This window comes from Oncorhynchus mykiss, chromosome 3, assembly GCF_057628025.1.
Source record: "Oncorhynchus mykiss isolate SJ-2025 chromosome 3, ASM5762802v1, whole genome shotgun sequence".
Classification (NCBI taxonomy): domain Eukaryota; kingdom Metazoa; phylum Chordata; class Actinopteri; order Salmoniformes; family Salmonidae; genus Oncorhynchus; species Oncorhynchus mykiss.
The window spans coordinates 16,602,501-16,620,375 of record NC_143024.1 but is presented as its reverse complement, the minus strand read 5'-3'; the positions used below and the strand labels follow the sequence as shown (position 1 = coordinate 16,620,375).

Sequence of the window (17,875 nt, the reverse complement as noted above, 5' to 3'; positions counted from 1 at the left end):
TGTTATCAGACTGCGCTCTAAAAAGCACTGTACCTATTGGTCCATCTCTCTGAGAGGCCGACAGTGGGTACATAGTGGTGTTGAATCCATCTCTCTGAGAGGCCAACAGTGGGTACATAGTGGTGTTGTATCTATCTCTCTGAGAGGCCAACAGTGGGTACATAGTGGTGTTGTATCTATCTCTCTGAGAGGCCAACAGTGGGTACATAGTGGTGTTGAATCCATCTCTCTGAGAGGCCAACAGTGGGTACATAGTGGTGTTGAATCCATCTCTCTGAGAGGCCAACAGTGGGTACATAGAGTGTTGAATCCATCTCTCTGAGAGGCCAACAGTGGGTACATAGTGGTGTTGAATCCATCTCTCTGAGAGGCCAACAGTGGGTACATAGTGGTGTTGAATCCATCTCTCTGAGAGGCCAACAGTGGGTACATAGTGGTGTTGAATCCATCTCTCTGAGAGGCCAACAGTGGGTACATAGTGGTGTTGAATCCATCTCTCTGAGAGGCCAACAGTGGGTACATAGTGGTGTTGAATCCATCTCGCTGAGAGGCCAACAGTGGGTACATAGTGGTGTTGAATCCATCTCTCTGAGAGGCCAACAGTGGGTACATAGTGGTGTTGAATCCATCCCTCTGAGAGGCCAACAGTGGGTACATAGTGGTGTTGAATCCATCTCTCTGAGAGTCCAACAGTGTGTACATAGTGGTGTTGAATCCATCTCTCTGAGAGGCCGACAGTGGGTACATAGTGGTGTTGAATCCATCTCTCTGAGAGGCCAACAGTGGGTACATAGTGGTGTTGAATCCATCTCTCTGAGAGGCCAACAGTGGGTACATAGTGGTGTTGAATCCATCTCTCTGAGAGGCCAACAGTGGGTACATAGTGGTGTTGAATCCATCTCTCTGAGAGGCCAACAGTGGGTACATAGTGGTGTTGAATCCATCTCTCTGAGAGTCCAACAGTGGGTACATAGTGGTCAAAGACTGTGATGTCCTTGTGTTAATTCATGTGAAAGGCAGAACAGACAAGTAACTGCAGAGCAGTTGAATTCCAGATGCTAGTAGACTACAGGGAGCCCTACTGACTACAGAGGTAATTGTGTGTACAGGATAAATCCCAGAGTGTGACGTCAGCATTTAGGAAGGTAATGGGCCTATAGGGGGATCTTGTTCTTGTCAGAAGTAACCAGGAAACCAGGGCTCTGGAGGCCTTTAATCAAACACTGTCACTCCTACCTGATCTTGTTCCTGTCAGAAGTAACCAGGAAACCAGGGCTCTGGAGGCCTTTAATCAAACACTGTCACTCCTACCTGATTTTGAACCCCTATGTAAGTATTGAACACAATTACTGTAGACTCAGCGCTTTGTCCGCTCGCCATGCCGCCTCAATTATCCTGGCAAAGGGAGCGACAGCGCCATTGGCTGGCTAATTAGTGTCTTGCCCAGACATGACAGATTGGACCTGTCCTCCCACTTTGCAGTCAGTGGCCGTATTTGAGAGCATCAAAGCCATGATGTCCATTGTGACCGACTGACTGATCTGCAAATAATATTAAGTAGTTATTTATGATGCAAGGTGATTTGTAGATCAGTCAGTCTCCCCTCGCCTCTAAAGTCAGCCTAAAACCCCAAACGCTAAGCAATGCAGATGTAGAAGCGTGGTGGCTAGGAAACGCTCCCTAAAAGGCAGGATCCTAGGAAGAAACCAGAGAGGAACCAGGCTACATTCAGCCATTACACTCTCTCTCGCTCTGTCTCTCTCTGTGTCTCTGTCTCTCTCTCTATCTGCCAGAGGAACCAGGCAACATTCAACCATTACTCTCTCTCTCTGTCTGTCTCCCTTGGTCTCTCTCTGTCTCTCTGTCCGCCAAAGGAACCAGGCTACATTCAGCAATTACTCTCGCTCTGCCTGCCAGAGAAGTTTCACATGTAGAGGAGATGTAGTTTCTGACTGTGTTGGAGGTTTGCCGTGTCATTGAAAGTATTACTGTGTCATTGAGATACAGTATACCTTATGTGTGTGTGACAACCTTCCGGCAGCTTCCAGGACCTTGTTTGACAAATGAATGGGCTTCTGACTTTCTCTGTACAGAGACCCTTATTCTGTGTCTCTTCTATATAGTCACACACTCACTCATTCAGTCACACACACTCACACAAGTCACTACGGATCACATCAGATGTGGAACATTGGTATTGATCGTGCAGTGCAGCAGCTCAATGATGGTATTCTCTCTCTCTCTCTCTCCCTCCCCCAGTTTAAGGATCCTCTCATCATGTTGCTACTGGCCTCTGCTGTCATCAGTGTGCTCATGCACCAGTTTGATGATGCCATCAGCATCACAGTGGTAAGGAACCCCATCACCACACAGGTTATTTATAGTATACCATTTAGTAATGTGAGTAATTCTATGGTGCTCCAGAAATGTGTCTGACAACGGATTAGACTGGGTACTACAGAGAATGGGGAGTTAAGCGCTAACCTATTATATATCTCTCTCTCTCCCCCATCCCTCTTTTTCTCCTTGACAGGCCATTATAATAGTGGTTACAGTTGCCTTTGTCCAGGTGAGACTTCTGTATTTGCCTTCACTCTGTGAACTGTGTTAGTTGTGACAGGGAGTCAGTCAGTGTGTTTCTGTGCAGATGTCATGGTGTATTCTCAGAGCACAAAGCCAGATGCCAAATGGATCACAGTGGTACAGAACAGACGGGTGTGTGTGTGTGGGGCTCGTCTCCGTAGAGAGAACATTGGAAATGCATTGCTGTTCCATCATTTATGAGGGGCATGAGAACTGATCAAAGACATTCGTAGAGAGTTGTTTCAGCTATGCTCGCTCTGTTTCTCTGAAGGAATACCGCTCCGAGAAGTCCCTTGAAGAGCTGGGAAAACTTGTGCCTCCAGAATGCCACTGGTGAGCACTGCCTCTCTCAGCCCCAATGCTCTCTGCTATGTTTTTCTTACTCACCCATCACTAATTGTATCTACATATGGAATGACAGTCAAACATGACAGTGGAAGCAGCTTAGGACCATCGTCACTCCCATAGACTTAGTGCACACATCCTGGGATAAAGAAAGCACTGGTGCCTCCTGAAAGAAGTGTAAAGGGGACATGGAGATATGGATGTAATTTCCACTTCAAACAGGATCCAGAGGGCCAGATTTGCACTTCAAACACAAGATCCCCCCCTCCCCTCAAAATACACACACACACACACACTCTCTCTTCCATATCCCCAGGCTGCTACAAGCTGTTGCCCTTGGATGCTGGTGGTGGAACTAGCATAGTGCAGGATAGCTTGCATACTGTAGCATTAGCATGGTCATTGCTGATTACAGTTCAATTCCCTCTCCTCTCTCTCGGTCTCGCTTTCTATCTTTTGTCTCGCTCTCTGTCTCGCTCTTTCTTTATCTCGTCTTCTGTCTCGTTCTCCCTGTTTGTCTCTCTCTCTTCTCGTGCGCTCTCTGTCTCGCTCTCTGTCTCGCTCACTGTCTTGTTCTTCCCGTTTCTGTCTCTCTCCATCTCTCCCCCCTCTAGTGTGAGGGAAGGACATCTGGAGCGCATGCTGGCTCGGGAGTTGGTCCCTGGAGACACGGTCTGTCTCTCTGTTGGGGAGAGAGTCCCAGCTGATCTACGACTCTTTGAGGTATGTTATACACTCACACCTGTTCAGAAGCTGTAAAAGATATTGTCGTCCTCACTCTTACACATAAATATAGATCTGCAAAGGGTGAGACTTCACTAGCTCTACACAACAACAAAAAGCTGGCAGCAAAATAATTGCTGAAGTGACTGGCAACCCTTTCACCCCTCTCTCTCTCCCAGGCAACTGACCTATCAGTGGATGAGTCCAGTCTGACGGGAGAGACCACGCCCTGCTCCAAGTCCACGTCCCACCAGCCCACCAACAATGACATCACCTCCCGCAGCAATGTGGCCTTCATGGGAACCCTGGTGCGATGTGGCAAAGCCAAGGTACCTAGGATGTCTGTTGAAGGTCATGGTTGACCACAATGTCACATGACCCATCCCAACAGTTTACCAATAAATTATGGAGCAGCACTTCTGGCTGGAAATTAAAGTTACAGATTGTGATTAATAACGTCTTATATCATTGTGTAACTTTTTTGTTTTTGTCTTTATAGGGTATCGTCATAGGCACAGGAGAAAATTCTGAATTTGGAGAGGTTTTTAAGATGATGCAAGCAGAGGAGGCCCCTAAAACACCTTTACAGAAAAGCATGGACCTTCTTGGAAAACAGCTCTCACTTTATTCCTTTGGAATCATAGGTACTACATATTTTTTGTTGTTCTCAAATGTGCACATGTTCTTATGGTCCTGAATGGCTCAGTAGGTAGAGCATGGCGCTTGCAACTTCAGGATTGGTGGGTTCGATTCCCAGGGAACACCCATATGTAAAATGTATCCACGCATGACTGTAAGTCGCTATATATATATATATATATATATACACACACACACACACACAGTGGGGCAAAAAAGTATTTAGTCAGCCACCAATTGTGCAAGTTCTCCCACTTAAAAATATGAGAGAGGCCTGTAATTTTCATGATAGGTTCACATTGTAGGATTTAAAATGAATTTATTTGCAAATATTTATATATGTGTCTATAGAAAATACCTCTTGGAGAGGCAGACAAGAACATTCAAGAACATTGGTAACGTTACCAAAGGGTATTGCATGTTCTTGTCTGCCTCTCCAAGAGGTATTTTCTATAGACATACTGTATGCTCCACGCCAGTTTATACTGTCTATATACTGCTCCAAGCCAGTTTATACTGTGTGTATATATATACTGCTCCAAGCCAGTTTATACTGTGTGTGTATATATACTGCTCCAAGCCAGTTTATACTGTGTGTGTATATATACTGCTCCAAGCCAGTTTATACTGTGTGTGTATATATACTGCTCCAAGCCAGTTTATACTGTGTGTATATATATACTGCTCCAAGCCAGTTTATACTGTGTGTGTATATATACTGCTCCAAGCCAGTTTATACTGTGTGTATATATATACTGCTCCAAGCCAGTTTATACTGTGTGTGTATATATACTGCTCCAAGCCAGTTTATACTGTGTGTATATATATACTGCTCCAAGCCAGTTTATACTGTGTGTGTATATATACTGCTCCAAGCCAGTTTATACTGTGTGTATATATATACTGCTCCAAGCCAGTTTATACTGTGTGTGTATATATACTGCTCCAAGCCAGTTTATACTGTGTGTATATATATACTGCTCCAAGCCAGTTTATACTGTGTGTATATATATACTGCTCCAAGCCAGTTTATACTGTGTGTGTATATATACTGCTCCAAGCCAGTTTATACTGTGTGTATATATATACTGCTCCAAGCCAGTTTATACTGTGTGTGTATATATACTGCTCCAAGCCAGTTTATACTGTGTGTATATATATACTGCTCCAAGCCAGTTTATACTGTGTGTGTATATATACTGCTCCAAGCCAGTTTATACTGTGTGTATATATATACTGCTCCAAGCCAGTTTATACTGTGTGTGTATATATACTGCTCCAAGCCAGTTTATACTGTGTGTGTATATATACTGCTCCAAGCCAGTTTATACTGTGTGTGTATATATACTGCTCCAAGCCAGTTTATACTGTGTGTGTATATATACTGCTCCAAGCCAGTTTATACTGTGTGTGTATATATACTGCTCCAAGCCAGTTTATACTGTGTGTGTATATATACTGCTCCAAGCCAGTTTATACTGTGTGTGTATATATACTGCTCCAAGCCAGTTTATACTGTGTGTGTATATATACTGCTCCAAGCCAGTTTATACTGTGTGTGTATATATACTGCTCCAAGCCAGTTTATACTGTGTGTATATATACTGCTCCAAGCCAGTTTATACTGTGTGTGTATATATACTGCTCCAAGCCAGTTTATACTGTGTGTATATATACTGCTCCAAGCCAGTTTATACTGTGTGTGTATATATACTGCTCCAAGCCAGTTTATACTGTGTGTATATATATACTGCTCCAAGCCAGTTTATACTGTGTGTGTATATATACTGCTCCAAGCCAGTTTATACTGTGTGTGTATATATACTGCTCCAAGCCAGTTTATACTGTGTGTATATATATACTGCTCCAAGCCAGTTTATACTGTGTGTATATATACTGCTCCAAGCCAGTTTATACTGTGTGTGTATATATACTGCTCCAAGCCAGTTTATACTGTGTGTGTATATATACTGCTCCAAGCCAGTTTATACTGTGTGTATATATACTGCTCCAAGCCAGTTTATACTGTGTGTATATATATACTGCTCCAAGCCAGTTTATACTGTGTGTATATATACTGCTCCAAGCCAGTTTATACTGTGTGTATATATACTGCTCCAAGCCAGTTTATACTGTGTGTATATATACTGCTCCAAGCCAGTTTATACTGTGTCTATATATACTGCTCCAAGCCAGTTTATACTGTGTCTATATATACTGCTCCAAGCCAGTTTATACTGTGTATATATACTGCTCCAAGCCAGTTTATACTGTGTAGATATATTGCTCCAAGCCAGTTTATACTGTGTATATATACTGCTCCAAGCCAGTTTATACTGTGTCTATATATACTGCTCCAAGCCAGTTGAAGTTGGAAGTTTACATACACCTTAGCCAAATACATTTAAACTCAGTTTTTCACAATTCCTGACGTTTACTGAGTAAAAATTCCCTGTATTAGGTCAGTTAGGATCACCACTTTATTTTAAGAATGTGAAATGTCAAAATAAAAGTAGAGCATGATTTTATTTCAGCTTTTATTTCTTTCATCACATTCCCAGTGGGTCAGAAGTTTACATACACTCAATTAGTATTTGGTAGCATTGCCTTTTAAATGGTTTAACTTGGGTCAGACGTTTCGGGTAGCCTTCCACAAGCTTCCCACAATGTTGAGTGAATTTTGGCCCATTCCTCCTGACAGAGCTGCTGTAACTGAGTCCGGTTTGTAGGCCTTCTTGCTCGCACACTCTTTTTCAGTTCTGCCCACAAGTTTTCTATGGGATTAAGATCAGGGCTTTGTGATGGCCACTCCAATACCTTGACTTTGTTGTCCTTAAGTCATTTTGCCACAACTTTGGAAGTATGCTTGGGGTCATTGTCCATTTGGAAGACCCATTTGCAAACAAGATGTAACTTCCTGACTGATGTCTTGAGATGTTGCTTCAATATATCCACGTACTTTTCCTTCCTCAATATGCCATCTATTTTGTGAAGTGCACCAGTCCCTCCTGCAGCAAAGCACCTCCACAACATGATGCTGCCCCCCCGGTTTCACAGTTGGGATGGTGTTCTTTGGCTTACAAGCCTCCCCCTTTTTCCTCCAAACATAACAATGGTCATTATTGCCAAACAGTTCTATTTTTGTTTCATCAGGCCAGTGGACATTTCTACAAAAAGTACGATCTTTGTCCCCATGTGCAGTTGCAAACCGTAATCTGGCTTTTTTATGGTGGTTTTGGAGCAGTGGCTTCTTCCTTGCTGAGCGGCCTTTCTTGTTATGTCGATATAGGACTTGTTTTTACTGTGGATATAGATACTTTTGTACGCGTTTCCTCCAGCATCTTCACAAGGTCCTTTGCTGTTGTTCTGGGATTGATTTTCACTTTTCGGCACCAAAGTACATTCATCTCTAGGGGACAGAACGCATCTCCTTCCTGAGCGGTATGACGGCTGCGTGGTCCCATGGTGTTTATACTTGCGTACTATTGTTTGTACAGATGAACATGGTACCTTCAGGCATTTGGAAATTGCTCCCAAGGATGAACCAGACTTGTGGAGGTCTATAATTTTTTTCTGGGGTCTTTGCTGATTTCTTTTGATTTTCCCATGATGTCAAGCAAAGAGCCACTGAGTTTGAAGGTAGGCCTTGAAATACATCCACAGGTACACCTCCAATTGACTCAAAATATGTAAATTAGCCTATCAGAATCTTCTAAAGCAATTACATAATTTTCGGTAATGTTCCAAGCTGTTCCAAACAGTCAACTTATTGTATCTAAAATTCTGACCCACTGGAATTGTGATACAGTGAATTATAAGTGAAATCATCTGTCTGTAAACAATTGTTAGAAAAGTGACTTGTGTCATGCACAAAGTTGATGCCCTAACCGACTTGCCAAAACTATAGTGTGTTAGCAAGAAATTTGTGGAGTGGTTGAAGAATGAGTTTGAATGAGTCCAACCTAAGTGTATGTAAACTGACTTCAACTGTATATACTGCTCCAAGCCAGTTTATACTGTGTATATAGTATATTCCAAGCCAGTTTATACTGTGTGTATATATACGGTTCCAAGCCAGTTTATACTGTATATACAGGTATATTGTATACTCAGAGTTCCCCCCCAAAGAATGTAAGGCGGGCAGTGCGCCACCTTCCGGACAGGCAGCGCCACTATATAATCATAAAAATATATCATTATTTATATATTTTTGTAACTTTATTTGATATCATTAAGGCATTTTTTTGCTCTAGATTGCATGAAATGGCAGTTACAGGTGTTGAAAAAACACCACCTTATTAAAAGTCCTGTGGAGAACCCTGAGACTGTTAATGCTCCCAGCCAGTTAATTATGTGTGTGTGTATGTGTGTGGTCACTTAGAAATGTCCTTGTTTTGTCCATTTAAAATTGATCAGAAATACAGTCTAGACATTGTTAATGTTGTAAATGACTATTGTAGCTGGAAACGGCAGATTATTCATGGAGTATCTACATAGGCGTACAGAGGCCAATTATCAGCAACCATCACTCCTGTGTTCCAAAGGCACGTTGTGTTAGCTAATCCAAGTTTATCATTTTAAAAGGCTAATTGATCATTAGAAAACCTTTTGCAATTATGTTAGCACATCTGAAACCTGTTGTACTGATTTAAAGAAGCAATAAAACTGACCTTCTTTAGACTAGTTGAGTAACTGGAGCATCAGCATTTGTGGGTTCGATTACAGGCTCAAAATGACCAGAAACAAATTATTCTGAAACTCGCCAATCTGCCGTTTCCAGCTACAATAGTCATTTACAACATTAACAAGGCCTAGACTGTATTTCTGATCAATATGTTGTTATTTTAATGGACAAAAATGGTATTTTCTTTCAAAAAGGACATTTCTAAGTAACCCCAAACTTTTGAACGGTACTGTATCTATAGTTAATGCTCCCAGACGGTTAATGTCTATATAGTGTTAATGCTGTCTATATAGTGTTAATGCCGTCTATATAGTGTTAATGCTGTCTATATAGTGTTAATGATGTCTATATAGTGTTAATGATGTCTATATAGTGTTAATGCTGTCTATATAGTGTTAATGCTGTCTATATAGTGTTAATACTGTCTATATAGTGTTAATGCTGTCTATATAGTGTTAATGCTGTCTATATAGTGTTAATGATGTCTATATAGTGTTAATGCTGTCTATATAGTGTTAATGATGTCTATATAGTGTTAATGCTGTCTATATAGTGTTAATGATGTCTATATAGTGTTAATGCTGTCTATATAGTGTTAATACTGTCTATATAGTGTTAATGCTGTCTATATAGTGTTAATGATGTCTATATAGTGTTAATGATGTCTATATAGTGTTACTGCTGTCTATATAGTGTTAATGATGTCTATATAGTGTTACTGCTGTCTATATAGTGTTAATGCTGTCTATATAGTGTTAATACTGTCTATATAGTGTTAATGCTGTCTATATAGTGTTAATGCTGTCTATATAGTGTTAATGATGTCTATATAGTGTTAATGCTGTCTATATAGTGTTAATGCTGTCTATATAGTGTTAATGCTGTCTATATAGTGTTAATGATGTCTATATAGTGTTAATGCTGTCTATATAGTGTTAATGATGTCTATATAGTGTTAATGCCGTCTATATAGTGTTAATACTGTCTATATAGTGTTAATGCTGTCTATATAGTGTTAATGCTGTCTATATAGTGTTAATGATGTCTATATAGTGTTAATGATGTCTATATAGTGTTAATGCTGTCTATATAGTGTTAATGCTGTCTATATAGTGTTAATGATGTCTATATAGTGTTAATGATGTCTATATAGTGTTACTGCTGTCTATATAGTGTTAATGCTGTCTATATAGTGTTAATGATGTCTATATAGTGTTAATGATGTCTATATAGTGTTAATGCTGTCTATATAGTGTTAATGATGTCTATATAGTGTTAATACTGTCTATATAGTGTTAATGATGTCTATATAGTGTTAATGCTCCCAGCCAGTTAATACTGTCTATATAGTGTTAATACTGTCTATATAGTGTTAATACTGTCTATATTGTGTTACTGCTGTCTATATAGTGTTAATGATGTCTATATAGTGTTAATGCTGTCTATATAGTGTTAATGCTGTCTATATAGTGTTAATGATGTCTATATAGTGTTAATGCTCCCAGACGGTTAATGTCTATATAGTGTTAATACTGTCTATATAGTGTTAATGATGTCTATATAGTGTTAATGCTGTCTATATAGTGTTAATGATGTCTATATAGTGTTAATGCTCCCAGACGGTTAATGTCTATATAGTGTTAATACTGTCTATATAGTGTTAATGATGTCTATATAGTGTTAATGCTGTCTATATAGTGTTAATGCTGTCTATATAGTGTTAATGCTCCCAGCCAGTTAATACTGTCTATATAGTGTTAATGCTGTCTATATAGTGTTAATGCTGTCTATATAGTGTTAATGCTCCCAGCCAGTTAATACTGTCTATATAGTGTTAATACTGTCTATATAGTGTTAATACTGTCTATATTGTGTTACTGCTGTCTATATAGTGTTAATGATGTCTATATAGTGTTAATGCTGTCTATATAGTGTTAATGCTGTCTATATAGTGTTAATGATGTCTATATAGTGTTAATGCTCCCAGACGGTTAATGTCTATATAGTGTTAATACTGTCTATATAGTGTTAATGCTGTCTATATAGTGTTAATGCTGTCTATATAGTGTTAATGATGTCTATATAGTGTTAATGCTGTCTATATAGTGTTAATGCTGTCTATATAGTGTTAATGCTCCCAGCCAGTTAATACTGTCTATATAGTGTTAATGCTGTCTATATAGTGTTAATACTGTCTATATTGTGTTACTGCTGTCTATATAGTGTTAATACTGTCTATATAGTGTTAATGCTCCCAGCCAGTTAATACTGTCTATATAGTGTTAATGCTGTCTATATAGTGTTAATGCCGTCTATATAGTGTTAATGCTCCCAGACGGTTAATACTGTCTATATAGTGTTAATACTGTCTATATAGTGTTAATGATGTCTATATAGTGTTAATGCTGTCTATATAGTGTTAATGCTGTCTATATAGTGTTACTGCTGTCTATATAGTGTTAATGATGTCTATATAGTGTTAATGATGTCTATATAGTGTTAATGCCGTCTATATAGTGTTAATGCTGTCTATATAGTGTTAATGATGTCTATATAGTGTTAATGCCGTCTATATAGTGTTAATGATGTCTATATAGTGTTAATGATGTCTATATAGTGTTAATGCTGTCTATATAGTGTTAATGCCGTCTATATAGTGTTAATGCCGTCTATATAGTGTTAATGCTGTCTATATAGTGTTAATGATGTCTATATAGTGTTAATGCTGTCTATATAGTGTTAATGCTGTCTATATAGTGTTAATGCTGTCTATATAGTGTTAATGCCGTCTATATAGTGTTAATGCTGTCTATATAGTGTTAATGCTGTCTATATAGTGTTAATGCTGTCTATATAGTGTTAATGCCGTCTATATAGTGTTAATGCTCCCAGCCAGTTAATACTGTCTATATAGTGTTAATGCTGTCTATATAGTGTTAATGCTGTCTATATAGTGTTACTGCTGTCTATATAGTGTTAATGATGTCTATATAGTGTTAATGCCGTCTATATAGTGTTAATGCTGTCTATATAGTGTTAATGCTCCCAGCCAGTTAATACTGTCTATATAGTGTTAATGCCGTCTATATAGTGTTAATGCTCCCAGACGGTTAATGTCTATATAGTGTTAATACTGTCTATATAGTGTTAATGCTGTCTATATAGTGTTAATGCCGTCTATATAGTGTTAATGCCGTCTATATAGTGTTAATGCTGTCTATATAGTGTTAATGCTGTCTATATAGTGTTACTGCTGTCTATATAGTGTTAATACTGTCTATATAGTGTTAATGATGTCTATATAGTGTTAATGCTGTCTATATAGTGTTAATGCTGTCTATATAGTGTTAATGCTCCCAGCCAGTTAATACTGTCTATATAGTGTTAATGATGTCTATATAGTGTTACTGCTGTCTATATAGTGTTAATGATGTCTATATAGTGTTACTGCTGTCTATATAGTGTTAATGCTGTCTATATAGTGTTAATGCTGTCTATATAGTGTTACTGCTGTCTATATAGTGTTAATGCTGTCTATATAGTGTTAATGCTGTCTATATAGTGTTAATGATGTCTATATAGTGTTAATGCTCCCAGCCAGTTAATACTGTCTATATAGTGTTAATGATGTCTATATAGTGTTACTGCTGTCTATATAGTGTTAATGATGTCTATATAGTGTTACTGCTGTCTATATAGTGTTAATGCTGTCTATATAGTGTTAATGCTGTCTATATAGTGTTACTGCTGTCTATATAGTGTTAATGATGTCTATATAGTGTTACTGCTGTCTATATAGTGTTAATGATGTCTATATAGTGTTACTGCTGTCTATATAGTGTTAATGCCGTCTATATAGTGTTAATGCTGTCTATATAGTGTTACTGCTGTCTATATAGTGTTAATGCTGTCTATATAGTGTTAATGCTCCCAGCCAGTTAATACTGTCTATATAGTGTTAATGATGTCTATATAGTGTTAATGATGTCTATATAGTGTTAATGATGTCTATATAGTGTTAATGCTGTCTATATAGTGTTACTGCTGTCTATATAGTGTTAATGCTGTCTATATAGTGTTAATGCTCCCAGCCAGTTAATACTGTCTATATAGTGTTAATGATGTCTATATAGTGTTAATGATGTCTATATAGTGTTAATGATGTCTATATAGTGTTACTGCTGTCTATATAGTGTTAATGCTGTCTATATAGTGTTAATGCTGTCTATATAGTGATAATGATGTCTATATAGTGTTAATGCTGTCTATATAGTGTTAATGATGTCTATATAGTGTTACTGCTGTCTATATAGTGTTAATGATGTCTATATAGTGTTAATGCTGTCTATATAGTGTTAATGCTGTCTATATAGTGTTAATGCTCCCAGCCAGTTAATACTGTCTATATAGTGTTAATGATGTCTATATAGTGTTAATGCTGTCTATATAGTGTTAATGCTGTCTATATAGTGTTAATGCTCCCAGCCAGTTAATACTGTCTATATAGTGTTAATGATGTCTATATAGTGTTACTGCTGTCTATATAGTGTTAATGATGTCTATATAGTGTTAATGCTGTCTATATAGTGTTAATGATGTCTATATAGTGTTAATGCTGTCTATATAGTGTTAATGATGTCTATATAGTGTTAATGCTGTCTATATAGTGTTAATGCTGTCTATATAGTGTTAATGCTGTCTATATAGTGTTAATGATGTCTATATAGTGTTAATGATGTCTATATAGTGTTAATGCTGTCTATATAGTGTTAATGCTGTCTATATAGTGTTAATGATGTCTATATAGTGTTAATGATGTCTATATAGTGTTAATGATGTCTATATAGTGTTAATGCTCCCAGCCAGTTAATACTGTCTATATAGTGTTAATGATGTCTATATAGTGTTAATGCTGTCTATATAGTGTTAATGCTGTCTATATAGTGTTAATGCTCCCAGCCAGTTAATACTGTCTATATAGTGTTAATGATGTCTATATAGTGTTACTGCTGTCTATATAGTGTTAATGATGTCTATATAGTGTTAATGCTGTCTATATAGTGTTAATGATGTCTATATAGTGTTAATGCTGTCTATATAGTGTTAATGATGTCTATATAGTGTTAATACTGTCTATATAGTGTTAATGATGTCTATATAGTGTTAATGATGTCTATATAGTGTTAATGCTGTCTATATAGTGTTAATGATGTCTATATAGTGTTAATACTGTCTATATAGTGTTAATGATGTCTATATAGTGTTAATGATGTCTATATAGTGTTAATGCTGTCTATATAGTGTTAATGCTGTCTATATAGTGTTAATGCTGTCTATATAGTGTTAATGCTGTCTATATAGTGTTAATGCTGTCTATATAGTGTTAATGCTGTCTATATAGTGTTAATGCTGTCTATATAGTGTTAATGCTGTCTATATAGTGTTAATGCTGTCTATATAGTGTTAATGCTGTCTATATAGTGTTAATACTGTCTATATAGTGTTAATGCTGTCTATATAGTGTTAATGCTGTCTATATAGTGTTAATGCTGTCTATATAGTGTTAATGCTGTCTATATAGTGTTAATGCTGTCTATATAGTGTTAATGCTGTCTATATAGTGTTAATGCTGTCTATATAGTGTTAATACTGTCTATATAGTGTTAATGATGTCTATATAGTGTTAATGCTGTCTATATAGTGTTAATGCTGTCTATATAGTGTTAATGCTGTCTATATAGTGTTAATGCTGTCTATATAGTGTTAATGCTGTCTATATAGTGTTAATGCTGTCTATATAGTGTTAATGCTGTCTATATAGTGTTAATGCTGTCTATATAGTGTTAATGCTGTCTATATAGTGTTAATGATGTCTATATAGTGTTAATGCTGTCTATATAGTGTTAATGCTGTCTATATAGTGTTAATGCTGTCTATATAGTGTTAATGCTGTCTATATAGTGTTAATGCTGTCTATATAGTGTTAATGATGTCTATATAGTGTTAATGCTCCCAGCCAGTTAATACTGTCTATATAGTGTTAATGATGTCTATATAGTGTTAATGCTGTCTATATAGTGTTAATGCTGTCTATATAGTGTTAATGCTGTCTATATAGTGTTAATGCTGTCTATATAGTGTTAATGCTGTCTATATAGTGTTAATGATGTCTATATAGTGTTAATGATGTCTATATAGTGTTAATGCTGTCTATATAGTGTTAATGCTGTCTATATAGTGTTACTGCTGTCTATATAGTGTTAATGCTGTCTATATAGTGTTAATGCTGTCTATATAGTGTTAATGATGTCTATATAGTGTTAATGCTGTCTATATAGTGTTAATGCTGTCTATATAGTGTTAATGCTGTCTATATAGTGTTAATGCTGTCTATATAGTGTTAATGCTGTCTATATAGTGTTAATGCTGTCTATATAGTGTTAATGCTGTCTATATAGTGTTAATGCTGTCTATATAGTGTTAATGCTGTCTATATAGTGTTAATACTGTCTATATAGTGTTAATGATGTCTATATAGTGTTAATGCTGTCTATATAGTGTTAATGCTGTCTATATAGTGTTAATGCTGTCTATATAGTGTTAATGATGTCTATATAGTGTTAATGCTGTCTATATAGTGTTAATGATGTCTATATAGTGTTAATACTGTCTATATAGTGTTAATACTGTCTATATAGTGTTAATGCTGTCTATATAGTGTTAATGATGTCTATATAGTGTTAATGCTGTCTATATAGTGTTAATGCTGTCTATATAGTGTTAATGCTCCCAGCCAGTTAATACTGTCTATATAGTGTTAATGCTGTCTATATAGTGTTAATGCTGTCTATATAGTGTTAATGCTGTCTATATAGTGTTAATGCTGTCTATATAGTGTTAATGCTGTCTATATAGTGTTAATGCTGTCTATATAGTGTTAATGATGTCTATATAGTGTTAATGCTGTCTATATAGTGTTAATGCTGTCTATATAGTGTTAATGCCGTCTATATAGTGTTAATGCTGTCTATATAGTGTTAATACTGTCTATATAGTGTTAATGCTGTCTATATAGTGTTAATGCTGTCTATATAGTGTTAATGCTGTCTATATAGTGTTAATGCTGTCTATATAGTGTTAATGCTGTCTATATAGTGTTAATGATGTCTATATAGTGTTAATGCTGTCTATATAGTGTTAATGCTGTCTATATAGTGTTAATGCTGTCTATATAGTGTTAATGCCGTCTATATAGTGTTAATGATGTCTATATAGTGTTAATGCTGTCTATATAGTGTTAATGTTGTCTATATAGTGTTAATGATGTCTATATAGTGTTAATGCTGTCTATATAGTGTTAATGATGTCTATATAGTGTTAATGATGTCTATATAGTGTTAATGCTGTCTATATAGTGTTAATGCTGTCTATATAGTGTTAATGATGTCTATATAGTGTTAATGATGTCTATATAGTGTTAATGATGTCTATATAGTGTTAATGCTGTCTATATAGTGTTAATGATGTCTATATAGTGTTAATGATGTCTATATAGTGTTAATGCTGTCTATATAGTGTTAATGATGTCTATATAGTGTTAATGCTGTCTATATAGTGTTAATGCTGTCTATATAGTGTTAATGCTGTCTATATAGTGTTAATGCTGTCTATATAGTGTTAATGATGTCTATATAGTGTTAATGATGTCTATATAGTGTTAATACTGTCTATATAGTGTTAATGATGTCTATATAGTGTTAATGCTGTCTATATAGTGTTAATGCTGTCTATATAGTGTTAATGCTGTCTATATAGTGTTAATGATGTCTATATAGTGTTAATGATGTCTATATAGTGTTAATGCTGTCTATATAGTGTTAATGATGTCTATATAGTGTTAATACTGTCTATATAGTGTTAATGCTGTCTATATAGTGTTAATGATGTCTATATAGTGTTAATGCTGTCTATATAGTGTTAATGCCGTCTATATAGTGTTAATGCTCCCAGCCAGTACATGGCTAACCACCACTAATGAGTGTTGCCGTGGGTTTCAGGGGTGATCATGCTGGTTGGTTGGCTCCAGGGGAAACGCTTATTAGACATGTTCACCATCGGTGTCAGGTGAGCCCCAATTTGTATATTCCATATATGCAAATAGTACAGTGTTTGTATAAAAGATGTGTTGCCGTTGTTTCTGTCATTGTCAACATATCCCAATATATGGGCATGTTCTCTACCATAGACGTCTAATCCAACAACACAGTATGTTTAGTGTTCCCCAGGGTAGAATGCCATGTGAAAGATCTTTTGATAACACTAATTTATTCAGTGTGACATCTGAGTAGGTTAGCAGAGAGTAATGGGGGATTTGATGGTTGTTGTCATGTGCCTGGATACGGAGGTGAGCGCAGTAGTGTAAGGGTTAAGATTACACTGTCATGTCAGTGCATTTTGTTATTTTTTTAAAGTAAAGAAAACAATTTAATACAGCCACACAATTGGGGTCACGTCATTGTGGTGATTTTAGCAAGACAGTGATTTTATTAAGAGATCAGAGATTTTATCGTTCCATATCTCTTCTTTGCACCGTCAGTACCTCGGGGTGAGCAGCTAACCTTGTTAACCTGTATTTACATTACAGTGAAAGTGTTCTTTTCTCACACCTGGAAGGTGAAGTGAGGTGTTGTGAATAAAGTTGGTAGGAATGCTAATGTACACACTTTGCACTCTCTTCAAGTAAAGACTGTTTTCCGCTCTCGTCTCCTCCCTCTTCCTCCCCTCTTACCCCAGCCTGGCGGTGGCAGCCATCCCCGAGGGTCTACCCATCGTGGTGACGGTCACCTTGGCCCTCGGAGTGATGAGGATGGTCAAGAAGAGGGCAATTATCAAGAAGCTGCC

The 17,875-nt window shown here is 36.9% G+C and overlaps 1 protein-coding gene across 5 annotated transcripts in view; it reads left to right on the top strand.

The window, feature by feature from the left end:
* The window catches only part of LOC110535504 (calcium-transporting ATPase type 2C member 1), a 47,741-nt gene that overhangs the window by 18,509 nt on the left and 11,357 nt on the right, over positions 1-17,875 (top strand). For all 5 annotated transcript variants that reach the window (XM_090222414.1, XM_090222421.1, XM_090222416.1 and 2 more), the window contains exons 4-11: positions 2,260-2,349; positions 2,534-2,569; positions 2,855-2,916; positions 3,543-3,651; positions 3,831-3,980; positions 4,151-4,295; positions 17,032-17,098; positions 17,768-17,875. The exon at positions 17,768-17,875 is cut by the window's right edge and continues 17 nt beyond it. In XM_090222414.1, coding sequence (XP_090078540.1) covers positions 2,260-2,349; positions 2,534-2,569; positions 2,855-2,916; positions 3,543-3,651; positions 3,831-3,980; positions 4,151-4,295; positions 17,032-17,098; positions 17,768-17,875 — 767 coding nt within the window. The remainder of the gene's footprint in view (positions 1-2,259; positions 2,350-2,533; positions 2,570-2,854; positions 2,917-3,542; positions 3,652-3,830; positions 3,981-4,150; positions 4,296-17,031; positions 17,099-17,767) is intronic.